Genomic DNA, 23,430 nt, shown 5'->3' with positions numbered 1-23,430 from the left:
CGGGTCATCTGATAACCAGTTCCAAAATACCTATTCAGTAGCCTTCAATTGAAGGCGACGTCGAGTTTAAGAAAAACGTCAAGGCTATTGATTCTTAAACCGCTGAGTTAAAGGGCTATTAATGGCAGTATAGCCGCATGCATCACTAAACCGTGGGAGTTATTGGCTTTCTACGGAGTAAATGATGAGAGATAGTTATTTATTAACTGAATGCTACGGCGCTGTCCGCGAACAAGTGCAAGAAGACTGGATGACAAGCCAGATTCAGGTCGCAAATGCACACCAGTGAACCATTCCATGGTCCAAATTGCTCCATTCAGCCAAGATTCCGGGTTTCCCGGCTAAGCTTAGAGCATGAAGCGAAAATGAGTGATCCCCCGAAGGTCGTTCCTCACCGGTTCCGTCCAGTATCGCTGGTCGGGTCCTACAAACATTCATGTTAGTCAGTGCTAATATAAACAGGAATATTTAGGGGGCGAGATACTGCAAACAAGGGCATTGTTGTGGATGCCGATGCACTGAGCCAGATTGATCCCGCTATCCCTATCATTCCCCTCACGGTCTTTAAGTGTTGCAGTGAGGACAGGGGTCAAACCGTTGGGGTCCTTTATCAGCTGGATGTTCCTGGCCTCCCTAGAATAGTCTGTTGGATGACCCGGTAGGTTAGTCATTGTAGATCAAGGGGTGATGAAGACTCAAAGCTCACCCTCATAGCCCCAGGTGAGGCGGCCATTGCGGTTTCCGATGAAGGGATCAAGGTCAAGGGATAGAGTCCACCAGACGTGTTCCTCGAAGATTTGGACAACAAGAATATGTCCATAAAATAGCCGCATATCTTGGATGAATAGGTGGAAATTCATGGTGAGCGTTGAAACCTGGTCCATAGTGGTCGAAGTGTTTGTCAACTAGTGCAAGAGAAGATGGGTGTGTTGTATCAAGAGCTGACTTGAAGGGGAGAAAGGGGCGGCCTTAAATGCGTCTTAGGTATCGGTGATTTAGAGATTCTTGTTTCATTGTCACTGCTGAGTCAAGGGGATGAAAATAAGGGCACAGACATGACATTTCACAGCTTCAACACCAGTTTATCACATACGGAGGAAACATTAAAACCACGGGCTCAAGAGCTGTGATGTGATTGTACGTCATATCACATCTTGGCTACATGCAATCTGCTACTCCAACTCAGAACATGAGGATGCTAACGTGGCCAAGAAGGAGTGGCAGGAACAGGATTGCCTAAACGGTAGATTCAAGAGCGCGTGAGCGGCTGCAGAGCTTGAGAGGAAACACGAGGGGGAAGATAATTGTTTCCTTGAACCCTGTTGCCCAAAATTATAACTACCTGAGCAATATTATGGCTCTCCTCGTACTTGCCCCACGTCACAATGTTATACGGTAGACACAATATGTCAAGAAGATGAGTTGTCAAGCTAAAAGACTATGAAGCTAGTGAAAGAGGAACACCCCTGCTAAGATCGCACTTGAAAATAGAGGATCGCATGTCGTTCATTGACCACTGGCTCTACCTCAAATCGCACGTCGGGAGCTGGAGGTCTTAGCATTAGTAAAGTTCTTATAAAACGAGATCCAAGGGTGGAAGCATACAGCAAGCAAGGGTACCGTTCTCTATACCAATGCACTGGGCTAGGTTGAGAGCGCTGCGCAGGGCCCGACCACGAGAATCCAGGGAGGTTGCATAAAGCGTGGGACACCAGCCATGGATATCTTTGGCTAGTTCAATCTTTGTGCATGACCAAGAGAAATCTGGGTAGATTTTCAAGGCTTAGTTAGGCTCTTGGATGGAAAAGGATAGCGGCTCACCCTTGGCACCCCAGACAAGGCGGCCCTCGCTGCTACTCCCGATGTACAGGTCCAGGTCAAGCGTCACCTGCTTCCAGTCCCCATCCCAGGAAACGTAGGCTCTCAGGAAGTGGCCTTGCAGGAGTTCAATATCTCTGGCGGCGAGGTGGAAGTTGATTTTGCTCCGTATGAGCAGACTTGGATCTTCTGGATAGTATTCTTCCACGGCATCGTATTCGGTCATGTTGGGTACTGGATGAGAGAGGATGAGAGCTGGGTTAAAGGTTAAGTTGAAAGTGAAGAATGGGAGAGAGCTTGAGATGATCATATATAGATCTCTTCTAGACGTGTGATTGAGAGAGCCTTGTCGCATCGTCACTGCTGGGTCCGAGAGATAGAACCAGCAGGCTACGCACACTCGACGCCAATGGATCAGATACCTGGTCATCTTCATACTCATGGGCTAAAAGTGCACAATCGAATCTGTGATAAAATCGCAGGTTATTCAAATGTCTTGGCTGTGACTATGTTCATGACCTTGATGTCAAACTTGAAGCCCACAACGGACGCAAGAGAAGTCGCTTGCCCAGCGGCTTCGCCATAACAGAGGAACAACATGCAGCTCATTACCAACAGTCCTATTCGGAAGTGAATAATTTGAGATAATTTGCTCGTTAGAAATGTGCTAATCAGACTCTAAAGAAGTCACAGGTCTATGCTTGGGGGCGATGACCAACTACCAGGAGATACGGCGCAACATATCGTGCCGAGAAACTAGGGGTTGCTTCAGAGTCTAAGAATGAGAGTGAGAGAGCCTCATTAATAGTGAGTCTTCTACAGAGAAACAGTGGGTATTAGCCGTGGCCACACAGGCCTAAGCTACCCGTTTCACACATGACAGCGCTGAAAATCGTGAGTTTATTCCTACTCGCGAAATCCACTCCCCAGCCGCTGTTCGAATTGTCTCAAGCGTCGTTCAGTCTCTTGTAACGCCTCAACCACATCCACAAGGAAGGTTCCCTGCAACTCTTCACTAGCGAGATCACTCTCCCCTAACCCAAAGTCACAGCCTAGACACTTGCGTACAATGGTTGAGAACCTGGGCCCCATGCGATTTCGCAAGAGCGGTGCCTGAGCCAGCTTCTCGGCGGCATCATAGTCAGTTTGCCTCTGAGGAGGGAGTATTGACAGCGACCGATTTTGGAGATGTGGCCATGGTTGACTGTATCCCAGCTCGAGGAGGATTATGCCCAGGCGAAAGAGAATCGCGTTGCGGGCGAGTGAAGAGGGTGTCGGTGTTGGGAAGATTTGGGTATTGGCTTGGGGTGTGGTTTCAGGGCCTGTAGAGAAGCCGACCCGAAAGTATGGACTTGTTGAGGAGACAGAGCTGGCGTCCTCCAGTAGGTTCCCAGATCCACGAAAGAGCACCTGTCTACTCTCCCAAGTCTTTGGCAGCCAGGGTGTAGAGTGATATTGCAAGACAGCAGCAGCCAGTGAGCTGGCAAGATGGGCCATGGTGGTTCTTGGAAGACTACGAGTAAACTCGTCCTCAGATATCCAGGTGATGATTTCTGCCAGGGATGTCTGTTGCCCTGATGGATGCCGTTCTGGAGGCGGGAGATAGAAGTGATGAAGCCCGGCGTATGTGATGTAACCGACACAGTTTGATGAGCATATCGGTCTTGGGATCTGAAAGTGCCGACAGAGGTCTTCAATCATTGCAAGATCGATGATGGAATCCGAGTTGCTTGTCTGGCTGCTGTTGGCCGAACTCTCGGCATCAGGGCTTTGAGATGGCTTAGGACATGCTTGATGAGCATGCCCCGTTATCTTTTGTATCGTATGTTCCCAGTCGTTTTTCTCACTCGTTCCAGATTGTGTCGGCCTGCCAGTCTTTGAAGTTTGTGTGTCAACTGTTTCCACCTCTAGCCAGATTAGTGAGTCGGCTGCTTTAGCAGACCCAGCTTCGCTAGCAATGGCAACCTCGAATTTTATACTGTTCTCTGCGACCTTCGACTTCCCGGACTTGTCGAGATCAATAAGAGAGATGCTTGCGGCGTGTCTAGGATGTGTTGTGCAACACCATCTCTGAGCAAAGGTGTTGTATAGTCTAAGGGATGCTGACTGAATTTGCCGATACTTGTCAAGGTTCCCAGACGGACTTGCTCTTCGTTGTATGGTAGGCTCCTTAGTGGGTGTCATCTGTAGTTCCTTGAGCTCGCTGATGATCCGAGCCGTCAATTCGTTAAAGTCAGCTGTAAAGTCCCGCAACTCCTTGATTGAATCCTGAACCTCTCCCTTCCTCCAACACAGTCGGAATCGCTTCCGCAGTTGCTTCAGACTATCTCTTGAGGGGAGTGAGTCAACGGGCACCACGTTCGTTATTCGAAAGCTCTCCACCTCGAAACATATCGCCGTGACGGACAAGAGAACCTGATCAAGAGTGGCCTTCCAGGATGTAAATGTGTCTCTGAGTGACTCGAGGCGCTGTTCGCTGTTGATCGTTTCAAGCTTCAACGTCTCCCATGTTTCCTTGCTCCTTTCGGAGAGCAACCCGCGTGCCCTTTCTGGATCGTTTGTAATCGCTGTGAGGAGTTTTGTGATGTTTCCCCTGAAAAGGGTCTTTTGCGTATTGAGAATTGTATCCAATTTGACCAGTTCTTTTGAATAATGGCGGAAGGTGGTGAAGCCTTTTGAGAGGTCCCAGTAGCGATCGTAGGCCTCAAGCACAATGGGGACGCCAGCCAGGACCGTCCCGACGATGAACTCCATGATGAAGAAGGACTAAAAGCGTGATTTTCGTCAACTTGGAGACCACAAGATTAGAAACATTGCCATTCGCTGGTATGAAGAGGTTGAAATCGTATGTCTACAGTGGTGTTTCAGCTGATGCTAAGTGAGGGGTTGAGCGCAACCAATCACCCACCTCACGTGCCCAGCCCTTTATCCGCGGCTTGCGTGATAGGACTTCATCTCTGCTCATCCAAACCAGCAGCCGCATATTTACGCCAAAGGGGAAGGTCTCATCCACAAAGATCAGCCTTGTCTAATGGCACAAAGAGTTCTACAGTGAATTATAGCACTCCAGAGCCTTCCTTTTGTGTCCCTGCGACAGTCTCAAGCATGGGACCAACCCCTCCCGGCCATCCTCTGATTGACAGCTTATTTAATGCCATTTTGGACTCATGTGTCAATGCTTACCAAAGACTCACATCGGATGAGCAGTCGCGACGGCTACGCAACGAATCAGAGCGATTGTTTCTCTGGGGAGACGGCGTCTCTGCTAATGGTCAGCTGGGTATAGCCCTCCCTATGTCTTCTGAGCTTTATGAGACTGTTCTTTCGGCTCTTTATGAGCTTGGAAAGGTTGTCGATGTCGACCTGGCGCAGGTGATTGCTGCATCACGGCCAGCCGATCCTGTTGCAGACACTCGCAAGCTTCGGCTGCTTCTCGAAATAGCCGGGGCTATTCTTGGCCCACCAAGCGCGACAGAAGATTCTGAGAGTCTTTCAGATGACGAAAATGGCCCATACGGTTTGGAAGACGTTCTTGATGACATGGCAACATACATCAACTGCCTGATGGATCTCTCCTCCCCCCTCCAAAACATCCTTGTATACCCCGAGTCTATCCAGTCCGAGGCTACGTCGATTGAACCCGCCATCATTGAGCTGAATGAAATGAAGCCGACTAGTACTCGCCCTCCCCCTAGTTCTTCTTCTATCAACTCCTATCGCACCTTTGCGAGTCTTGAAAGGCCACGCGATCTGCCCCATTTCCAAGCAACAATGTATGAGTTGTTTTCCTTCCGCTCGTTGCTTACACCCTCTCACACTGGTATCTTAGAAGTCTATTCAAAGGCACTCCGCGGGAGTGCGTGGTTCACTTGGGCCCCTGGGAAGTACAAGAGTCAAAGGAACGTCGAGTCATTTGGCAAGGGGCGAATCAAAACGAAACTCTCGAGCATTACTGTGAGTTTGTTGATCTTTTGCACCATTCGGCACTGCCTAACCCTGATGACCGTAGTTCCTTCGAGCGAGCCGTCGGATCTTCACCCACATACACTCCATAACCGCCATCGGCCTTATAATGACCCTGCGGATGTGGAGCGATACATAACATTCCAAGAACCCCACCGCATCCGATACATTAACAATGAGGGAGTCTGCATGCATGACGAATTTATGGACGTCAAGTACGAGTTTTCGTCGGCCGAGTCCTCAGTGCAGTTTCAGGGAGATCTACGGCGAAAGGACCTCGTCGATTTCTATGACACGGATGTCGTCTGGACCAACATTCACGGCCGCACTAATAGCTTCGGCAACGTTAGGGGTGTGGCGACTCTCCAGCGGCTGAAGCTATGGAGAGATCGGTTGAATGGCCTCTATTCACTCAGTATCCATCAGAACAATGCCAGCCGCCAATATGTTAACTACAATCTGGAAGACTTTCGCGCGGTCACTATGCCGAGCGACAGGGCAAAAAAGCTACGGCTCGAGGCTTTGCACCAAGATGATGATAATGGTCGTCGACCGGTCACAGAAAATCGACGGCAGCTTGGAAGAAGGGGTAGCGAAGCTTCAGAATCCCGGTTGCAGAGACGGCCGACAGACAACATACGATACTTGGCGATTCAATTTTCAGAACGTACAGGTAATCTCCCTCCATTGTACCAATCTTATCTCTTATGAGTTACTGAAACCATCAGCGTACCAACGATTCATAGAGACGTGGCAGAACTGCCACAGTCTAGACAGCCCATCCAACCAGCTCCAGTTGCCATTACGGGGGCTCACACCCGCACATTTTCCCCAGGAACAGGCCGAAAGAGGCACAATGAGCTCGAACCCGGGGTCTTCCAATTTGACTGAGCCAACAGAAGCATCAAGTCGGCAAGAGTAACTACGAGGCTACGGGGAACACGGGTTTGCGAGGGTAAACAACAGGGTGTTACCAACAAGAGCTTCAACTAGACTCATTATTCATGCGAGAAGGGCCTTCTGCACCTAATCAACTTCAAAAGACTAATCCCAAATGGTATCTAGACTATGTAAACCGGAATACGGCTCGCATACGCATCACTCTTGCTAACCTGAATGTCCATCTTGTGGAACTCGTGCAGCTGCAGCCAGCACAGCATGCGGAACACGAGCGTGCACCAAATCTCGTTCACCTTGTCCTCAGACATCGGCTCTGGGGGCTTTACTCCGGCTTCTCCTGCTTTTCCTGAGTTGACTGAGCCCCTTCGGGCTCGTCTGGCCTGTCTCTTTTTGCTCTTGTCGTCTTGCTCTGTGAGGATCCGGGTCACGTTTTTACGGACGGTTTCAAAGTACATTTGCATTAGGAGGGGTTCCTTTTCGTTGACAAATGCGGAGTCGATGTCGTCAATGGTGATGGGTCCTTCCTCATCATCCTCGCCGTCTTTCTTGGCATTGTCCTTGGTGTTCGTTGTCTTGTCCTTTTCGTTGAGGAGGTTGAGCATCTCTTGGATGTGTATGCGCAAAACCTTTCGAACCAAGGAGAATTTAGCCGGCTGAAAGAACTCGTCACAAAGCTCAATGCCCTTGCGTAGGTGGCTGAGCTCATTAACAAGGTTCACACCGCTGATGTCTTCACTGATGTTGACAAGCGTAGACGAAGAAGCTCGTAGCTTGGTGAAGTGGCTGTCGTGGCTATCGGCCCACTCGAGGATATCGGCAACTTGCTTGCTGTCCTTTAGGAGCTTCTCGCTTTTAAGAATTCTCAGAGAAGTAAGAAATTCAGCCATGAGTGTGGGCATGGAGAAAGTGTTCGGGTCCCAGTAGAAGACGGTCGGGTTGGGAAGCATACGGAAGACGGTGTCTTCGACGTGGATGGTCTTTCCTACCATTCCTAGTATCTCGAACGGGACTGCACTGTAGTCAGTACTGGGCTGCTTAAATATTCACATGTCTAATAAAGGAAACTTACTGGGGAAAATGTGACTGTGACGGGCTTGATCAAGGTTCTTGCGGAAGTAGTTGACCGTGTTGATATCGCATCCAAACACCTCAAGAGTGTGTGCAATCTCCGAGAGGCTTCCTAGTTGCAGACTGCCAACGTCCTTGGGCTCATCGGCGTAGACCTTATCCTGCTCAGGTGCCAAAAAGATAGTCGGTGCAATGCCGAAGCAATACTTCTTGACGTCGTAGTTTGGGATGGCTCGGTTCTGCTTGAACCATGTCGGTCCTTGCTTCTGGAAAGTAAATGTGATTCCTAGGCCGTCGAGATATGAACCGTAGAGAACGAAGCCGTTTCCTTGCGCGCGGTATTGATCATTGTTGAGGTCGAATTGTCTCCAGTAGATACCCAGCATGGCAGCAATCTCAACCATGTGAGAGATGGTGGTGGTGGCATAAGGCTTTGACAGGTTATTGGGCATGCTATCCCAAGTGCGTCTCTTCCTCTGCATACAGACCACCATGGAGTGACGCGGATCTGGGGCCTTGGGAGGCGCCGTGTTGTTGCGGAGCTGTTTTGGTGCGTTCATCTTGTACGAGTCCTCCAGCTTGGATATTTGCCAGTCCCGTGATTCCTTTTCCATGCGGCAGATAGCCATCAGGAGGGCGTACCAGGTAGCCTTTTCGTTGTCGGCTGTGTGCACCACCTGCTGTTGGCTCTGCTTGAACTGCTTATCAAATTCCTCCATCTTGGATGTGTACTGAAAGTTATCCTCACCGCCGTCAAGGCGGATGATCTTTCTGTCCTTGTCATCGGTGAGCTTGTCGTCACCCAAGGGACCTTTGTGGTTTTCGGGCCTTGCGACAAATATGACAGGCACCTCAAACTGAACCTCGAAGCGGAATTCGGTCCAGAGCATCTGTCGGCGAGCAAAATTCGCCCATTTCCCTATCACGGCTGGACTGCATGACGAAAAGCCCGTAGCAGAAGCAAAATACTGCTGGAGGGCTTGGAGGATGGCGATGACGAAGGCGAGAACCGAGATGACCAACGCCACGACAGCGACGATGAGCTCGGTGTTGTCGTCGCCATTACCTGAAGAAGTCGGCGTCGGAGAGCCGGTCTCGGAAGACATAGTTCAGAAACTTAGATAGAGCCAAGGTTTGGCGTCAACGGTGACATTCCAGTGACGAAAGGAAAAAAGGTTGTATTCAAGGTAAGAAAAGTCTTGGAGGTGGGGATGTTTAGGTTGAAGGGCCAACACCACCTTCGCCTCGTCTCACCCATGTTACACACCCCTTTGTAATTACAGCTGCCGACCCCGTTGGCCAATGCCCCCTAGACGCCTGTTCGCGCAGCGAGCTGAACGGGGCTGAGCAGAGCAGGGTATCCGTTGACCAATCATGGACGAGACTATGCCGCCTCAAGTGTGATTTCTGGTGTTTGGGCGTCAGCAATCGACAGGGGGTCATGTCGGTTACCTGGCTTGACTGGTCAAATGCCCAATCAAGACTCCGCTTGCTTACTGCGGCTGGAAAGAATGCTTCAGGGATGTGCAAGCGACTGGCTGATGGCTCACGTCAGTGTAATCCAGGGCTGAACGTGCTGTCAAACATGCCGCGTTGAAGAGCCTCAGAATCTGCCTTTCGCCAGTGCCGGGTCTATGGAAACGTTGGCCATGGTTAAGGGCTTGACGCACACATTATCTCCAGTACTCAGGTAGAGACCAACAGAAAGAAAATTACACTGTGAGGTAACTCGGTAGCCTTCCCACCCAGGTTTCCTCAGATTCAACCAACCAGGGCGCTGACAGCCTCCTTGAGATCATCCCACAGCGACCTTCCTTCTACCTGGTCATTGATCTTCTTAGATAAGACCATAATTTCCATCAATATTCCTCTCTGTTCGTTGCTCAGAACCACCATCTTGTCGAGATCCACGGACAATCCTTCCCACGCCAAGCCGATTCCCCTAAGAGTACCTTTCAGGCTGAGAGCACTTAGTCTTTCACTCGACAGTGTCCTGTGCTCTTGATACCACCTGAGATCCTCATCCGCCAAGATTTCCTCTACCCTTTGGACTATGGAATATACCAGGCGAATATGCCGCTCCAGCGCCGCACGCATCTGGAGAACAGTCTCAAGATACTGTACTCGAAGGGGCAGGAAACGTCGCGGACCATCTCTCGCTTCCTGAACCAGGATTTTCGCCTTTTTGACTCTGTTATTATTGATGGATTGTTGATTGGCGAGTGTGTGTTGGAGCGGCTGCATCTTAGACAGACAGTCTCGCCACTTTGACAGGATTTCTAGCACTCCCTCTTCGAGAACGGTCTCCATGGAGTGATGCTCGACGACGTTGTCCAGTTTGGCATTCACTATGGCTACCGTAGGATGTTCGTCTCCGAGTTTCTTTGCTCTCTCTGCAGCCTCATGTATAATCTTGATACCTTCATCTGCATTACCCATCAGAATTGCAACATCCCTTCCGTACGTCGCCGCATTTTCGATGGTGTGGGGGTGTTGGTAGCCAAGACTAGCTTCTGACTTTTTGAGACGTATTTCTTGGACAAATAAATACTCGCGCCTGCACAATAACTCGCCGAGGAGCAGCTGAACCCTGAACAAATCGGTCTTGAAATCATCACCGGTCGAGTCGGTTAAGAACTTCTTGAGGACCTGTAATGTGTTCCTAAGATGGGGCACGAGCTGTAGAGCTACCTGGCGGTTGCTCCCAGTGTCTTCCTCTTTCAGAAGTTTCAACATCCTCGCAGTTGACTTGAAGAGAATTTTGCAGGTCGAATTGGCGTACGTGCTGAAAGTTTCGGGTTCTTTGACCCCGATCCTGCTGAAAGCCCAGGCATGGACCAAACTGTGCATCGAGTACGCTCCTGTGGTCGCGTCCCGTTGGAGCATGGGGTATTTTTCCAGGATTGAGAAACATTCCTCGAGGTCATTTACGCTTCCGACCTTCAATTCAAGGTCTTCGCACCAACTGCTGTGGGTGTCTTCTCTCTGAGGCCATGCCCAAGTCAAAACATCAAGGTAGATGGCTTCGTTGCCAAAAAAAGCTGAGCAGACTGAAGATGCGGCATGCGTCCGGCAACTGGTTATGCACGGCGATGTACGAGGCCTCCCAGGTAGACATCAGACTCCGTCCATACATGTCGATCAACTGCTGAGGCTCTTGTCGTAGGAGTTCTTTGCGTTCTCGGTGCTCCTTGAGATACCCAGATAAGTCTGAGGCGAGCCTTGGTGTCCGGGCCACATAAGAACCAGCGATGGTAAGGGCCAGGGGCAGATGGCCTAATTCTTCGGCTATGAGCTCTGCCTGCTTCCTTATCTTTCCAGTTGCTCCCTCGATCTTGGCACAAGCTAGGAAAAGCTTCACGGCTTCTGGGGGCTTAAGAGTCCGGATTTCGATGCCATCATACGTGGAAAGGTCTCTGGCCATGGAACTTCGGCTGGTAATTATGACGTGAACATTTTTGCCTCTGGGGATGTAGTTGGATATTCGGATGAAATTGTCGTCCCTTTCGCTCAAGCCGTCGGCTTCGTCAAACAAAAGAAGCCAATTGCCAGAGTTTTGAAAGAACCACCTCAGCACTGCAGCTCGAACTTTCCCAGGGGGGGAATCTGGAGGTAGCGGGACGGGGTTGGGCAGCGTGCTGTAAATGTCTTGAAAACTTCGCTCGAGGGCTGCAGGGCTGATGGCATGGATCCAGAAAGTGGCATCATACTTGTTGCCGTACTCTTGCAAATAGGATCGGGCCAGCTGTGACTTGCCTGCCCCCCCAATCCCCAAATACCAACCTTCCGAGCCCCAGCCTGCCTGCCCTCCGACTCGCGGGTCAGTTGTGAACGAACCTCGTTGAGGAGACCTTTCCGAGGAACAAAGGTCTTGACCGTCTCCATGGAGAACTCTGGGTAACTGGGCACCTTCGCACTCCCTGGAACATCTAGAGATATGGTTAGTGGCTGTACTATTGAGTATGTAGGAAATAGATTTGTATTGCTATGGATCAGGATCTGCAAGGGTCTGATGAAACTACGCACTTGATGATGCTGCCCTCATCACAGCCTTGATGCTTCCGCAAACATTTTTGAAGACTCTATCGTCCTTGCTGGAAAACTTGACCATTTCCTGGCGATTTCTTTGAACCGGTTGGGAGTTCTCCTTGTCATATCCGGTAAGTGCAGACGCTGGGTCAACGACCTAGGAGACCCTATTAGCCTCGGTCACAGTTGTCATGTAGCCGAACTCACAATATCGCCAAGAGCTCCATCTCCGAAAGATTCGTAGTAGCTGTAGATGATGAGCTTCTGGTCTAGCCAGAGAGCGGTTCGCCTGAAGTCGTCGGTCAAGTCGTTGAGCTCATCGGAATGCGACTTTAGCGCCGAATCGAGCTTAGGCGGCACCTTGACAAAGGCTACTTTCGCGATGGCTTTCAGGACTGCCACTCGAGTGGCCTCTCCTGCTCTACTACCAAGGTGTGGAGTTCCGAAGAAGAACAACCCCCTGGTGGAGGTATAGATGAGGCGTTTGTCGCTCTCTTGATTGTGGAGCTCTTTGGAAGCAAGAAGGATAGCCTAAGATCGACGTTAGCAATGTGATACTGTCTGCTTGGATCCCTTGCGGAACTGACCTGCTTGATGACCAGGCCACCAAGACTGTGGCCCATAAAGATTATGGGTCTTTCCCGTTCCTATCACACTGTGAGTTAGAGTTCAGAAGAGGAAAAGGGTGAAAGGCTCAAAATACCTCATCTTCTTGTCTTTCCACAACCAAATCACTCAACAGCATCCTGCCAATATCCCTGATGCGGATCAAGTTATCGGCAAAAGACGAAGTCACGTCGGCATTGTACCCAAAGACCATAACACGAGCATTCTTGACCTTGTTTTTGAGCTCCCATGGCCAGAAAAACTTGCTGTCATGGGTCCAAGTGCTCTGTGGGTGGCCATTCAGACCATGCAGAATGACGATGCTGAATATCAGATGGTGGTTAGTGCGAGTTCTTTGGGGGGGCGTTATTACTCACTCAACCTCGCTGTTCTCGTCGCCATATAGGACTGTGATCCCTTCCCGTTCGATGGAGGGGACTGGGGGATCAGCAGCTTCCGCCTGTTTCGTATAAGCTTGGCTTGTTGGACAAGTTCGGTTTTCATACCATGCTGAGGAAGGGGGGCGAGGAGTAGGATCAAAGATTTATTCCATTCAACAACAGTAATGTTACAAATGAGGGATTTTAGATCTTGAGATGGGAGGGAAGAGCGGCTGAAAATAAGACGGCCTTTTGTTTCGGTCAGGCGCCTGCAGGAGGATATTTGTGGCGTTGCAAATCGCCTTTTCACGCGAATCAGGGTCTCGGAAACCACAGCCTGATTTGACTTGTGAGCATGGCCCTCTGTCACCCAATACGGGCTCAGCATAGCCGCGAAGCCAAGATGCCAAGGAGAGGGGCATGTCAGGAATAGAAACCTGGTCATTTTGATCTCCATTCATATGTGGAAGTCCCTTGATGCCATGGACTGGTAGCAGTTAAGCTGAAACTGGACAGCTAGACAGGTAGTATTTGGAAAGGTTGCTGCATGAACACCTACCAAGGCTGGATAGATGACAGGGTAATTCAGCTATGCCCAGAGTCAGCTATCTTGTTACTCATTGGCTGGAGATTCCAGGCAGCAGTATGTAGGTCATCACATCACCCCTCATCCCACTAACGCGAGGCCTAGAATCGAGCATCACGATTTACAACTTGACAATATGCCAACATCTTCTAAGACGTATCTTCAGAAGTCAGCTACAGAGTTGAAGGTTCTTGATAAATATTTATCTAGTCAAGATGTCGGCTCTTCCAGACTCGCCCAGCTCAGAATATACCTTTGGGAGCGACGACCCCGCCGATTACTGGGCAGAAGGGGACAGGCCTGAATGCAACATATGCCGCGACTTTAACCCAAGATACCTACAGCTTGATGATACTAGCAACATCCATTGCTACTCGAGCCTGTTGCGTTCATCAAGGGACGGTTGCGTTACATGCAAAATGCTGGAGGAAATCATCACTGGCCTCTACAAATTCGAGGACGCATCTACCATAGCCTTCAACTTCGCCGATGTAAGTCTTAGAGACATTCTTGGTTACTCAAGGAGCTAGGTTTATTTAACTCTTTGCCAGAACTACTTCGCGCTCTGGCCTATGCGGGATTCAAGCGTCCATATTGGGAGCATAGGATTGCACCAAGCATCTGGTAAGCAGAGAGAGCCAGACAAGCTGTACCCTGGTCGAAGTTTTAACATACTACAGACGCTCCTTTTCCATGGGGCTTAACATGCAAAGAAAGAATTTACCCCGAGAGTACAGCATCACAGGCCAGCCACTCTTGGACCGAAGACCAGCTTCAGACTTGCCTTACTGAGCACCCGGGATGTGGCGCTACCACAGATGACCCTCTGTTGCCTACCAGAGTGGTTGACGTGGGAATGAGGGGTAGCGAGACGATAAAGATCCTTGAAACAAAGGGTTTGCGAGCAAAATACGTCACGCTCAGTCACCGTTGGGGAGACCCGACATTGATGCCCACCAAACTCACGGCACACACTCGAGCCCAATATCTACAGGGCATCCCGTATGAAGCGCTTCCACGCACTTTTCGAGATGCTGTCACAGTAACAAGGAGTCTAAACATTCGCTATCTCTGGATTGACTCGTTATGCATTATCCAAAATGATGATGGTAAAGATACACCCCAGGATGAGCAAATACACCAAAAAGACTGGGAAAATGAGGCTAGGAGAATGTGCTCTGTGTATCAGAATTGCTATCTGACGCTTGCGAGCTTGAATTCCTCTGACTGCACGGGTGGTCTATTCTTCAAGAGAGACAAGGTCCTGATGGAGGGCGACAGTGACAAGGGCCGATATCACTTTGAGGCGTGTAGGAAAACCGTGCACTTCGCGACATCTTTCCCGTTACTACGTCGTGGTTGGGTAATGCAAGAATCCCTTCTCTCGCCAAGGACGCTATTCTACGGCAAAGAAGAGCTCCTCTGGCAATGTAGGACTCACAAAGTCTGCCAATGCGAGGGTTTCGATCGCCTCAGGGGAGTGAGCACCGGTTTTCAGAAGTTGCCCTCGGCGGAAAATGCTCGAGTCGACTTTACGCGCCCCAAGCTCATCAATACATGGTACGACATCATCACGGAGTATACCTCCACTTCCCTGACTCATGTCACCGACAAGTTAGTTGCTATCGAGGGCATCGCCAAGTACATGCAGCCCCTGAGGAACTCTGAGTGTCTGGCTGGGTTGTGGACTGACTCCCTTGCACTCGATCTTCTTTGGAACAGTGATGCTCACGATTATGGAGATCACGATTATGGAGAACCTACGAGGACGATCCAGGCCGATCCCAAAGGCAAAACAAGGTGGAGCTCGGGGAAATGGCTCTTCCCAACCTGGTCCTGGGCGTCTATCCAAGGAGATACAGGTTGGGATTGGACCAGTTATCTCATCACGGATTATTCACCAGACACTATTCTCATTCAGCACATTACTGACAGATCCTCGCCACCCAACGAGTTAAGATTGCGCGGTGTACTCGTTCCAAGCACACTTGGGGTGATACGAAAAGTCCTCAACTCCAGAGAACTCTACTGCCCCGATCTGAGAAACCAAAAGAACACTTTCGGTGCGGACAAGAGCGTAGAATGCTTGCGAGTTATTCATTCAGGCAGGGACTACGTTTCTCTTGCTCTTGTGTGTGTAGACGAAGAGAAGAAGCAATACGAGAGACTAGGGCTTCTTATGTTTCGATATTCTGGACATCCATTCTGGAAATGCCTTGAGGCAGAAACAGGAACAGAAGTGGAGGTACCAAAGTGGTGGGCACTTTCTGAAAATTGGAAGGGGGAGGAGGTCGAGATTACCTTGATTTAGAGTGCGAGTTGACACGCAAGTGGTGGACTCAGATAGGCTTCGTTTGCAAGTACGTAGGCAGAGACATTATCGACCCTTTTATGCAAGATCAATGGACACCAAGTGTGCAACAGTGCAATAGCCACGTTCATGGATACCTCTGAGACCCCTTCTTTGAGGTAGAAAACGCATGGGCTTACATTGGGTTTTCCAATACATAAAAACTGTGGCATTAATCACTCCAGTATGCCGGCTACGCCACGCATCGTCAAAAGCCTTCATAAAAAAAGTGCTAAACTTGGTCGTTTGCGAACGTCCTTGCAACATAATAGATCGCAACAGTAGTGAGTGCTTCCGGCTAGAACTCGACGAAGTGGCAGTTAGAGTAGAAGCGTAGTAGACCAACACTAGAGTAGATTTTAGTCATTCCTTTGGCGATTTGCTATTTTTCTTCTGTGGTTAAAGAACCCGCGGTATAATAGAAAACACACTTCGGCATCGTAAAAAAAAAAGGATGGAAGATGATTTTAACACAAGCCCAAGCAGTTTGTGATTGGAAATTTGTCGGTACAGCCGAGGTTGTCGGTTTTCGGTAACATCATCATTGAAGCCCCATCAAGTTTCAAACTATGCGAAATCCTGGTAGTTCCTTCACACCGCCTCATGTCCATCAGAGCAAAAAAACAGATGATCGAAACTTCCCGTCGGACTTTTGGAATAATTCGTGCCAGCGAACGGCCGAGGCAGAGCCGCAGGGGAGAGTGCGCGGTCGTCGAGCGGCCACTTGAGAGGTGGCTGATCACAAATACATTCCGAACCATCTTTTCGCGAAGGATGATGCCCTGTCATCGAGTGCAAGGCCAGAAAGTCGGGTCACCGTGACGAATTCAGGGCGTTCTCACATAACAACTCCGAACCTTGACTCTCAACGTCATCGGTTTCAGAGAGAGACGTGCGGCGGCTGCAACAGGAGTAAACGAGGATATATAAGACAATCACTACTCCCTATTTTGGAACGGTCGTTGTAGTATATTCAACTTTAGAGAAGAACAAACACCAACAGCATGCCTACCTTACGATCTGCCGTCTACACCGCTGCCCCAATCCCTATTGCCAGCCGTCCCGGGGCGGTTTGGTCCCCAATCTCCTGTACCCTGATTTATTCGGAAAAGGAGGCTGTACTTGTGGATACTCCCATTACGACTCAACAAAACGAGGATCTCGTCAAATGGATTCATACGATTGCTCCAAACCGCAAGCTATCTTATATTTATATCACTCACGGCCACGGTGACCACTTTTTTAACATCCCTATTCTCCTTAAATACTATCCTAAAGCGATCCCTCTTGCCACGGCGGCAACGATCAAGCATATGGAACAGCAGATCGAGGAGTCATTCTTCCAAGAGCAATGGGAAACCCGATTCCCTGGACAGATTCCTCGACCATTCACGCTTGCAAAAGCACTAGCCGAAGATTCAGGGTTAAAGTTCAAGCTTGAAGATCAATGGGTTTTCCAGGCAATCCTCTGCGGGCACACAGACACTTACGACTCAACCATTCTATGGGTTCCGGATTTAAGGCTTGCAGTTTGCGGAGACGTCGTCTACGGCCAAGTTCATCAGATGCTCATGGAGGCAAATACAAAGGCGAAGCGACTTGAATGGATTCGGGCGATCGAAAAGGTGGAGGCCTTAGATCCCGTCTATGTGGTTCCGGGGCACAAGCAGGCTGAAGAGATTGACGGTGTCTGGCATCTCGCCGCGACTAGACGATACATTGAAGACTTTGAACGAGTCCTTGAGAGGGATCCTCAGGATATGGCTGAGATCGTCTCGCAAATGGTTGCACTTTACCCATATAGATTCAATCCTGGGGTAGTGAAGCTGAGCGCGATGGGAGCATTCATGGTTTCGAAGGAAGCTCGCATTTGAAATCATCAAACTAGTAAAGACTCTGCGGGTGGTTGCGAATTATAACCTCTACTCAGTCTATCAATAAGTAGTACGAAACAGACATGGATTTCTCCATCGTCCTGGGACTGAACTTGGGCACGGAGCGACTGCACAGGTAATCGATCTGAATAATCGGAGACAGGGAAAAGCCCAAACGTGATCACAGGAGTTTTTTTTTAATAATGTTTCCGCCTTGGCTTGTCTACATCTCCTGGTGCTTACAATTCATCGTAGTGTCTACCTCGGCAGGCTCATTCAATTCATGTGAGAAAATCCGCGTCGGCAGAAGGAAACCTGATTACACCTCTGTCGCGTATTCACCATTTACCACGTGTCAGATTCCAACTTAGTGCCAACCACTCCAATTGTAGCAAATAGGGCAGTTATAGTCGGGGTCATACGACTCTGAGGCATTGGCACCAGTGTGAACTGTATAGTCCCTTGGGCTGTATTTGGCGGCTATCACTAATCATTTTGTTCACTCGGAATTCTTACAGAAGATATCCATTATAACTTACCACCCCTGCCAACCCTAATACAATACCTAAAAAGCCGACGGCCCATAGACCGAGAATGCCAAGGAAACTCTAAATATTCAATCCCTTTTCAGGGGTTAGAGTAAGCGATAACGTTATTTGACCGGCCAGTTACCGAAAGGAACCCGCCTGTCCCCTCGGCAAATCAGTAAGATGGATCCTCCAGCAGGTCACTCACTGATTTGTCATGAGTTCCGTATTTTTGGCCTACATCAAGATGGCAAAGGTATTAGATATCATCCCGTCATGAGCTTCAAAGACTACTCTACAATCCCCTCAGCCCTGAAGCGATGAATTCGAATTCCGATTACGAATATATACGAAATGCCATTGCGCTCTGCTGCATCGCATTTGATTCCAAAGAATGGCAACCACTCGAGCGTTGCTTCACCAAGGATTGCATCATGGAATACCCGCAACCGATCGGCGTGACGACAGGCTTGACAGCATACACCGATAGGCTTCGCACCACCATTGGGCATGTCGATACGCAACACGCCTTGACGACTCAGATCATAAACATGAACGACGCCATATCAGCAGAAACGACAACCTACTGTAGGGCAATACATTTCCTAGGGGGAAAGTCATTTTTCGCAGTGTCTAGATTTGACGACAAGCTTGTCAAGGTTTCTACCGAGGGGGTCGATCGATGGCAAATCAAGGATAGGAAGGTCACGACGATGGGTGTACCGCGAGGAGATTGGTCTATACTGGGATGAGGTGGCGCATTATCGCGATCAATAAATTGATGGGATAAGAGCTCAAATTGATGACCATGGAGAATGCTGCCAATATCGCCTGCAGCTTATGCACATGAGTATTTCCTCTTCTCAAGGTGACCGAATTGTCTGCCGGCAACCGGGACTTGGCCATTCGTATTGGGTAGCCCCCTTCTTCACGACGACCTTAAAACCTATTTCCCTCTCAAAGAAAGACGATGGCCCCGATTGCAAACCCAAAAACAGTAATCACCGAGCCTCGCAGAACCTGGCCAGCATTGGGGGCGGTTGTTGGCGTAGTTGCCTCGTTCTCGGCAGTAGAAGCTGCGTTTCCTGCCGTAGATTCTTCGCTTTCAGCAGATGAAGCCTCGTTGCCAGCAGTTGAAGCCGATGACCCCTCAGTAGTCTTTTCAGCCTCGGCGGTAGAGGCTTCATCCTCGGTAGCGGTTTCATCCTCAACAGAGGTTTGCGTTCGTGTCGACAGGGTGGCGGGGGAGGTAGTCGCAGCAGCGGATGTTGCAGTCGAAGAGTCAACTGCTGTTGTGGTAGAAGGGCTCGACTCACTAGGCTCCGTCTCAGCAGGCTGAGTATCGGTTTCAGTCTCTACTTCTGCCTCGGTGGTGGGTTCCGCCGCAGAAGTGAAACCTTCTGCAACGGTGGCAAAGTCCTTCCAGCACGAGAGATAAGAGACGGTGCGAACTTCGGTTCCAGTGTATCCATCGCAACCAGGGTTCTTCTTGGGAGGAGCTCGACCGCCACCGCAGTCGAGGGGGTCGCAAATCTGACCGTCTTCAGGGTCGTACCAGTGGACGATGCCATCGTCGCAAGTGGTGAAACTGTGCGTGTTGCAGCCAATGCCTGCTGCAAGCTTGGCCAGCATAAGCAGCGGAACGACGGATGAAATAGTCGGTCGGATCATGTTGATGTTGATGTTGTTTAAAAACGAGTGACTTATAAACGATCGTGTTGCTAATGAGAGTGCTCGAGATCCCTCCAGACTAAGCCCAAAGATTACAGCAGGAATCCAACGTGATTAAATAACCCTTTTATGATCAGAGAAGCAAGGATTCCAAGACTTGGCCGCGTGAGTCAATGACGTTTTAATTTAATCAAGTGAAGGATGCGGAGGTAGCATCGCCGGAAATTGAGCCACACAACCCACATGCTGTGCCGTAGAACGCAACATAAACAGAGCTTGGGTCACGTATTGGCACCACCAACGGTCTTGAATGGCTCGGCTCGCCAATCGAACATGCCGTCGTACGACTCCAGAAAGGGAAACCGCCGGATCTAATGCGACATTGAAGAATAGGGGCTTTAATACGGCCTTGTAGGGCTGCGTTGGGCATGGTCTGGAACAGCTGACGACATAGAGTTTATTTATTTATAGACTCTTGATTAAAAGGCATGACTATTAGAGAGAATCATCCGAAATGAGTGATATGGGGCGATATCTTATCAATCTGGGCATTATAGCCTACTTTCCAGGGAAATGCTAAAATACCTCACTATCAGAGAAGAAGAGTAACTCAATCATGCCTAACATTTCTCCTTCCGTCTTTAACCCTCTATGGATAAAATGACAATTTTAGTTGCAAGAACTTGATTAAATGGACCGGTCAAACAAGTATATACTTACCTGTTGTCTTCTCATGGCAAAGAGGCCGGCCATTAGGGCCATAGCAAAGAATAGAGTTATAAGGATGCAGCAAGAGAAAGACCTCCAAAAGAGAAAATAGAAAAAACTTGATTTCAGGGTTTCACATTCCTGCATGTCTAACAACACTGTTTGCTTAAAGGTTACCCTATTGCCATCGTTGGCTTACACGGGTTTGGGCCAATCAGCGTGGCCGTATTCGCATGACTCACGTTCTGAAGCAAACGCTCCGGTCACTCAACCTGCCACTGTTGATACGACAACGCGGTCTTTTGAACCCAAACCACATATATTGCTAGTTATATCTTTGAATATCCCTTTCGAAGAGATTCATCACTTCAACTTTACCTTTTGAAGCACAATTCCAAGTCAAAAGTTAATCAATCTCGGGACCTTCCGGCACACGGACCATACCTTATTCGGCCGTGCCCCTGACCACTTTTTCTCTATCCTTCCGATCTCGGCCGGACCATCTTTCTGCCGGCGGGGTGCCGAGTCCGGCTCTTCTTCTCGACGAGGGGCACCAAGATTTTTCCACGCAACAAGCCAAGCAAACATCATGGCATCCGAATCCACGCATACTGAGTCACAAGTATACCTCTCTACGAGGGGCGGCGACTATGGTGTAGGCTCCCTTGACGCGCCGTGTGCCATTGGCACTTTGCTGACCTCTCCAAGCTCTCCTTCGAGACCGTTGTCCTGAAGGGATTGGCTGCCGATGGCGGCCTTTTCCTGCCCCATGAGATCCCAGCTGCGAAGGACTGGGTACGTATGCCATTTTCTGCGTTGCGCGACGTCTTTTCATGGCCCTCAATGGCTCGCGATCCGATTTTGAGTGACTAATGACTAACAATTGACTCCAGGAAAGCTGGAAGGATCTCTCCTACACCGACCTCGCTTTCCAGATCTTCTCCCTCTACATCTCTCGCAGCGAAATCCCCGCCGACGACCTCAAGGCCATCATCGAGCGAAGTTACTCAACATTCCGTGCCAAGGAGGTCACTCCTTTGGTCAAGCTTCAGGACAACCTCCACCTCCTCGAGCTCTTCCACGGACCTAGCTACTCCTTCAAGGATTGCGCCCTGCAATTCCTTGGTAACCTTTTCGAATATCTTCTGGCCCGAAAGAACGAGGGCAAGGAAGGACGAGGTGCGCAAATTGAAATATTTGGCAGCATGCCGAGTGTATTCTGGCCAAAACAGGAAATTCTGACAACCGAGTAGACAGACACCATCTGACCGTTGTCGGTGCGACAAGTGGCGATGTGAGTCACTACGATATTCGAGATTGGTGATCAAAAAGATACTAATAGTTCTCTAGACTGGATCTGCCGCTATTCACGGTCTTCGAGGCAAGAAGGATGTGTCAGTAACCATCCTACATCCTAAGGGCCGTGTCAGCCCTATCCAGGAGCTTCAGATGACAACTTGCACCGACGCCAACGTTCACAACCTGGCCGTGACAGGCACTTTCGACGACTGCCAAGTAGGAATTACGCGATCCGAGACGAGACCCGACACTGACATTACTGCAGGACATCGTCAAGGCTCTGTTCAGCGACCCCGAGACGAACAAGGACCTGAAGCTTGGAGCCGTCAACTCGATCAACTTTTCCCGAATCCTTGCCCAGATCGTCTACTACTTCTACTCATACTTCACTCTTGCGAAGCAGAACCCCGATTTCAAGGTCGGCGACAAGGTCCGCTTCGTTGTGCCAACCGGAAACTTTGTGAGTGCGCTTTCCACGACCGGTAGTATTTCAACTCATAGGTTCAAATAGGGCGATATTCTGGCTGGTTACTTCGCGACCCGCATGGGTCTTCCTGTTGACAAGCTTGTCATTGCCACTAACGAGAATGACATCCTCGATCGATTCTGGAAGACCGGCCGATATGAGAAGCATGTTGCCCGAGGTGCCGAGGCTGAGGGCGGTCTGGAGGTTGACGGAGTCAAGGCTCATGAGGATGGTGTGAAGGAGACTCTCAGCCCCGCTATGGATATTCTGGTATCCAGCAACTTCGAACGACTTCTCTGGTTCCTCGCCTACGAGTTCGCCGCCACCGTTGGCATGGATGTTGAGTTTAACCGAAAGCAAGCAGGTCAGGAGGTCAGCGCATGGCTCAAGGACCTGAAGGTTAAGGGAGGCTTCGGGCCCGTCTACCTGGATGTCCTCACCAGCGCACGAAAGACTTTCGAGAGCGAGAGAGTCAGCGACCCCCAGACTCTCGAGACTATCAAGGAGATTTACGAGAAGGTCGGATACATCCTCGACCCTCACTCTTCGGTCGGTGTCACCGCTTCCACTCGATCTCTGCAGCGAGCTGGACCCAACGTTCCCCATATCTCTCTCTCTACCGCCCACCCCGCCAAGTTCGCCGGCGCCGTCGAGCTTGCTCTCAAGGACGAGAAGGACTTTAACTTTGAGGAGAAGGTTCTTCCTGAGGAGTTCGTCGGTCTTGACCAGAAGCCCAAGCGTGTTTCTGATGTTAGCAACGATTGGAAGGCCGTGAGGGAGCTGGTCAAGGAGCAGGTTGAGAAGGAGCTTTCGGGTCAGCACTAGAGCATGATCTTGAATGGTGTTGTTTGAATTTTGTGCCAATTGAATCAAAATGGCGGGCGATAGACTAAAAAAACCACTGTTTTCTTTGTTCATTCCTTAAAGGTGTCTTGCGTAAACCATACATACTGCGCAGCAATGCCTGTCCTAGCCCTGCCTTTACCCGACACCTGTTACAGACTAGTACATACAAATACCATAGCGGTGAAAGAAGATCGCATATCTATATGTTTCGCCTCCCGTGCTTGGAGCGGCAACTGGTGAAGGAACCTCCACGGCGAGGCGTTTTCTTTCACCAGCCCCAGCATTTCCAAATCCGCCTCGAGGACGCGCATACAACCAATCAGAATTTCCGAAATCAGT

The 23,430-nt window shown here is 49.8% G+C and overlaps 10 protein-coding genes across 10 annotated transcripts; 4 read left to right on the top strand and 6 right to left on the bottom strand.

Moving 5' to 3' along the window:
• Positions 1 to 347: 347 nt before the first annotated feature.
• NECHADRAFT_76032 (uncharacterized protein) lies at positions 348 to 884 on the bottom strand (the record flags this gene model as incomplete). Its single annotated transcript, XM_003045759.1, has 3 exons — positions 348 to 424; positions 485 to 643; positions 707 to 884. 3 exons carry the CDS (start codon positions 882 to 884, stop codon positions 348 to 350), a joined length of 414 nt encoding a protein of 137 aa, XP_003045805.1.
• A 585-nt stretch (positions 885 to 1,469) lies between these two features.
• NECHADRAFT_76031 (uncharacterized protein) lies at positions 1,470 to 2,044 on the bottom strand (the record flags this gene model as incomplete). Its single annotated transcript, XM_003045758.1, has 3 exons — positions 1,470 to 1,546; positions 1,606 to 1,764; positions 1,822 to 2,044. The coding sequence occupies 3 exons, from the start codon at positions 2,042 to 2,044 to the stop codon at positions 1,470 to 1,472; spliced, it is 459 nt and encodes a 152-aa protein (XP_003045804.1).
• Positions 2,045 to 2,724: 680 nt separating this feature from the next.
• NECHADRAFT_76030 (uncharacterized protein) lies at positions 2,725 to 4,572 on the bottom strand (the record flags this gene model as incomplete). Its single annotated transcript, XM_003045757.1, has 1 exon — positions 2,725 to 4,572. The coding sequence occupies one exon, from the start codon at positions 4,570 to 4,572 to the stop codon at positions 2,725 to 2,727; it is 1,848 nt and encodes a 615-aa protein (XP_003045803.1).
• A 1,079-nt stretch (positions 4,573 to 5,651) lies between these two features.
• On the top strand, positions 5,652 to 6,492 carry NECHADRAFT_32302 (uncharacterized protein; the record flags this gene model as incomplete). Its single annotated transcript, XM_003046329.1, has 2 exons — positions 5,652 to 5,772; positions 5,828 to 6,492. Coding segments are annotated over 2 exons (786 nt in total), but the record flags the coding sequence as incomplete, so codon positions are not given.
• Positions 6,493 to 6,842: 350 nt separating this feature from the next.
• On the bottom strand, positions 6,843 to 8,816 carry NECHADRAFT_21168 (uncharacterized protein; the record flags this gene model as incomplete). Its single annotated transcript, XM_003045756.2, has 2 exons — positions 6,843 to 7,690; positions 7,751 to 8,816. Coding segments are annotated over 2 exons (1,914 nt in total), but the record flags the coding sequence as incomplete, so codon positions are not given.
• A 694-nt stretch (positions 8,817 to 9,510) lies between these two features.
• NECHADRAFT_76027 (uncharacterized protein) lies at positions 9,511 to 13,209 on the bottom strand (the record flags this gene model as incomplete). The annotated part of the gene is made up of 9 exons (XM_003045755.1): positions 9,511 to 10,825; positions 10,884 to 11,551; positions 11,587 to 11,678; positions 11,776 to 11,935; positions 11,986 to 12,309; positions 12,366 to 12,425; positions 12,482 to 12,707; positions 12,762 to 12,858; positions 12,891 to 13,209. The coding sequence occupies 9 exons, from the start codon at positions 13,207 to 13,209 to the stop codon at positions 9,511 to 9,513; spliced, it is 3,261 nt and encodes a 1,086-aa protein (XP_003045801.1).
• Positions 13,210 to 13,565: 356 nt separating this feature from the next.
• NECHADRAFT_76026 (uncharacterized protein) lies at positions 13,566 to 15,661 on the top strand (the record flags this gene model as incomplete). The annotated part of the gene is made up of 3 exons (XM_003046328.1): positions 13,566 to 13,841; positions 13,902 to 13,974; positions 14,031 to 15,661. 3 exons carry the CDS (start codon positions 13,566 to 13,568, stop codon positions 15,659 to 15,661), a joined length of 1,980 nt encoding a protein of 659 aa, XP_003046374.1.
• Positions 15,662 to 16,704: 1,043 nt separating this feature from the next.
• NECHADRAFT_76025 (uncharacterized protein) lies at positions 16,705 to 17,574 on the top strand (the record flags this gene model as incomplete). The annotated part of the gene is made up of 1 exon (XM_003046327.1): positions 16,705 to 17,574. One exon carries the CDS (start codon positions 16,705 to 16,707, stop codon positions 17,572 to 17,574), a length of 870 nt encoding a protein of 289 aa, XP_003046373.1.
• A 1,484-nt stretch (positions 17,575 to 19,058) lies between these two features.
• NECHADRAFT_90711 (uncharacterized protein) lies at positions 19,059 to 19,772 on the bottom strand (the record flags this gene model as incomplete). Its single annotated transcript, XM_003045754.1, has 2 exons — positions 19,059 to 19,220; positions 19,314 to 19,772. 2 exons carry the CDS (start codon positions 19,770 to 19,772, stop codon positions 19,059 to 19,061), a joined length of 621 nt encoding a protein of 206 aa, XP_003045800.1.
• A 1,297-nt stretch (positions 19,773 to 21,069) lies between these two features.
• NECHADRAFT_90710 (uncharacterized protein) lies at positions 21,070 to 23,070 on the top strand (the record flags this gene model as incomplete). Its single annotated transcript, XM_003046326.1, has 6 exons — positions 21,070 to 21,135; positions 21,374 to 21,659; positions 21,734 to 21,774; positions 21,831 to 21,995; positions 22,045 to 22,239; positions 22,291 to 23,070. The coding sequence occupies 6 exons, from the start codon at positions 21,070 to 21,072 to the stop codon at positions 23,068 to 23,070; spliced, it is 1,533 nt and encodes a 510-aa protein (XP_003046372.1).
• Positions 23,071 to 23,430: the final 360 nt, after the last annotated feature.

The sequence above is a fragment of the Fusarium vanettenii genome (genome assembly GCF_000151355.1).
Source record: "Fusarium vanettenii 77-13-4 chromosome 2 genomic scaffold NECHAsca_18_chr2_1_0, whole genome shotgun sequence".
NCBI lineage: Eukaryota > Fungi > Ascomycota > Sordariomycetes > Hypocreales > Nectriaceae > Fusarium > Fusarium vanettenii.
The sequence above is the reverse complement of the archived record's forward strand: the minus strand, read 5'-3'. Positions and strand labels throughout refer to the sequence as shown.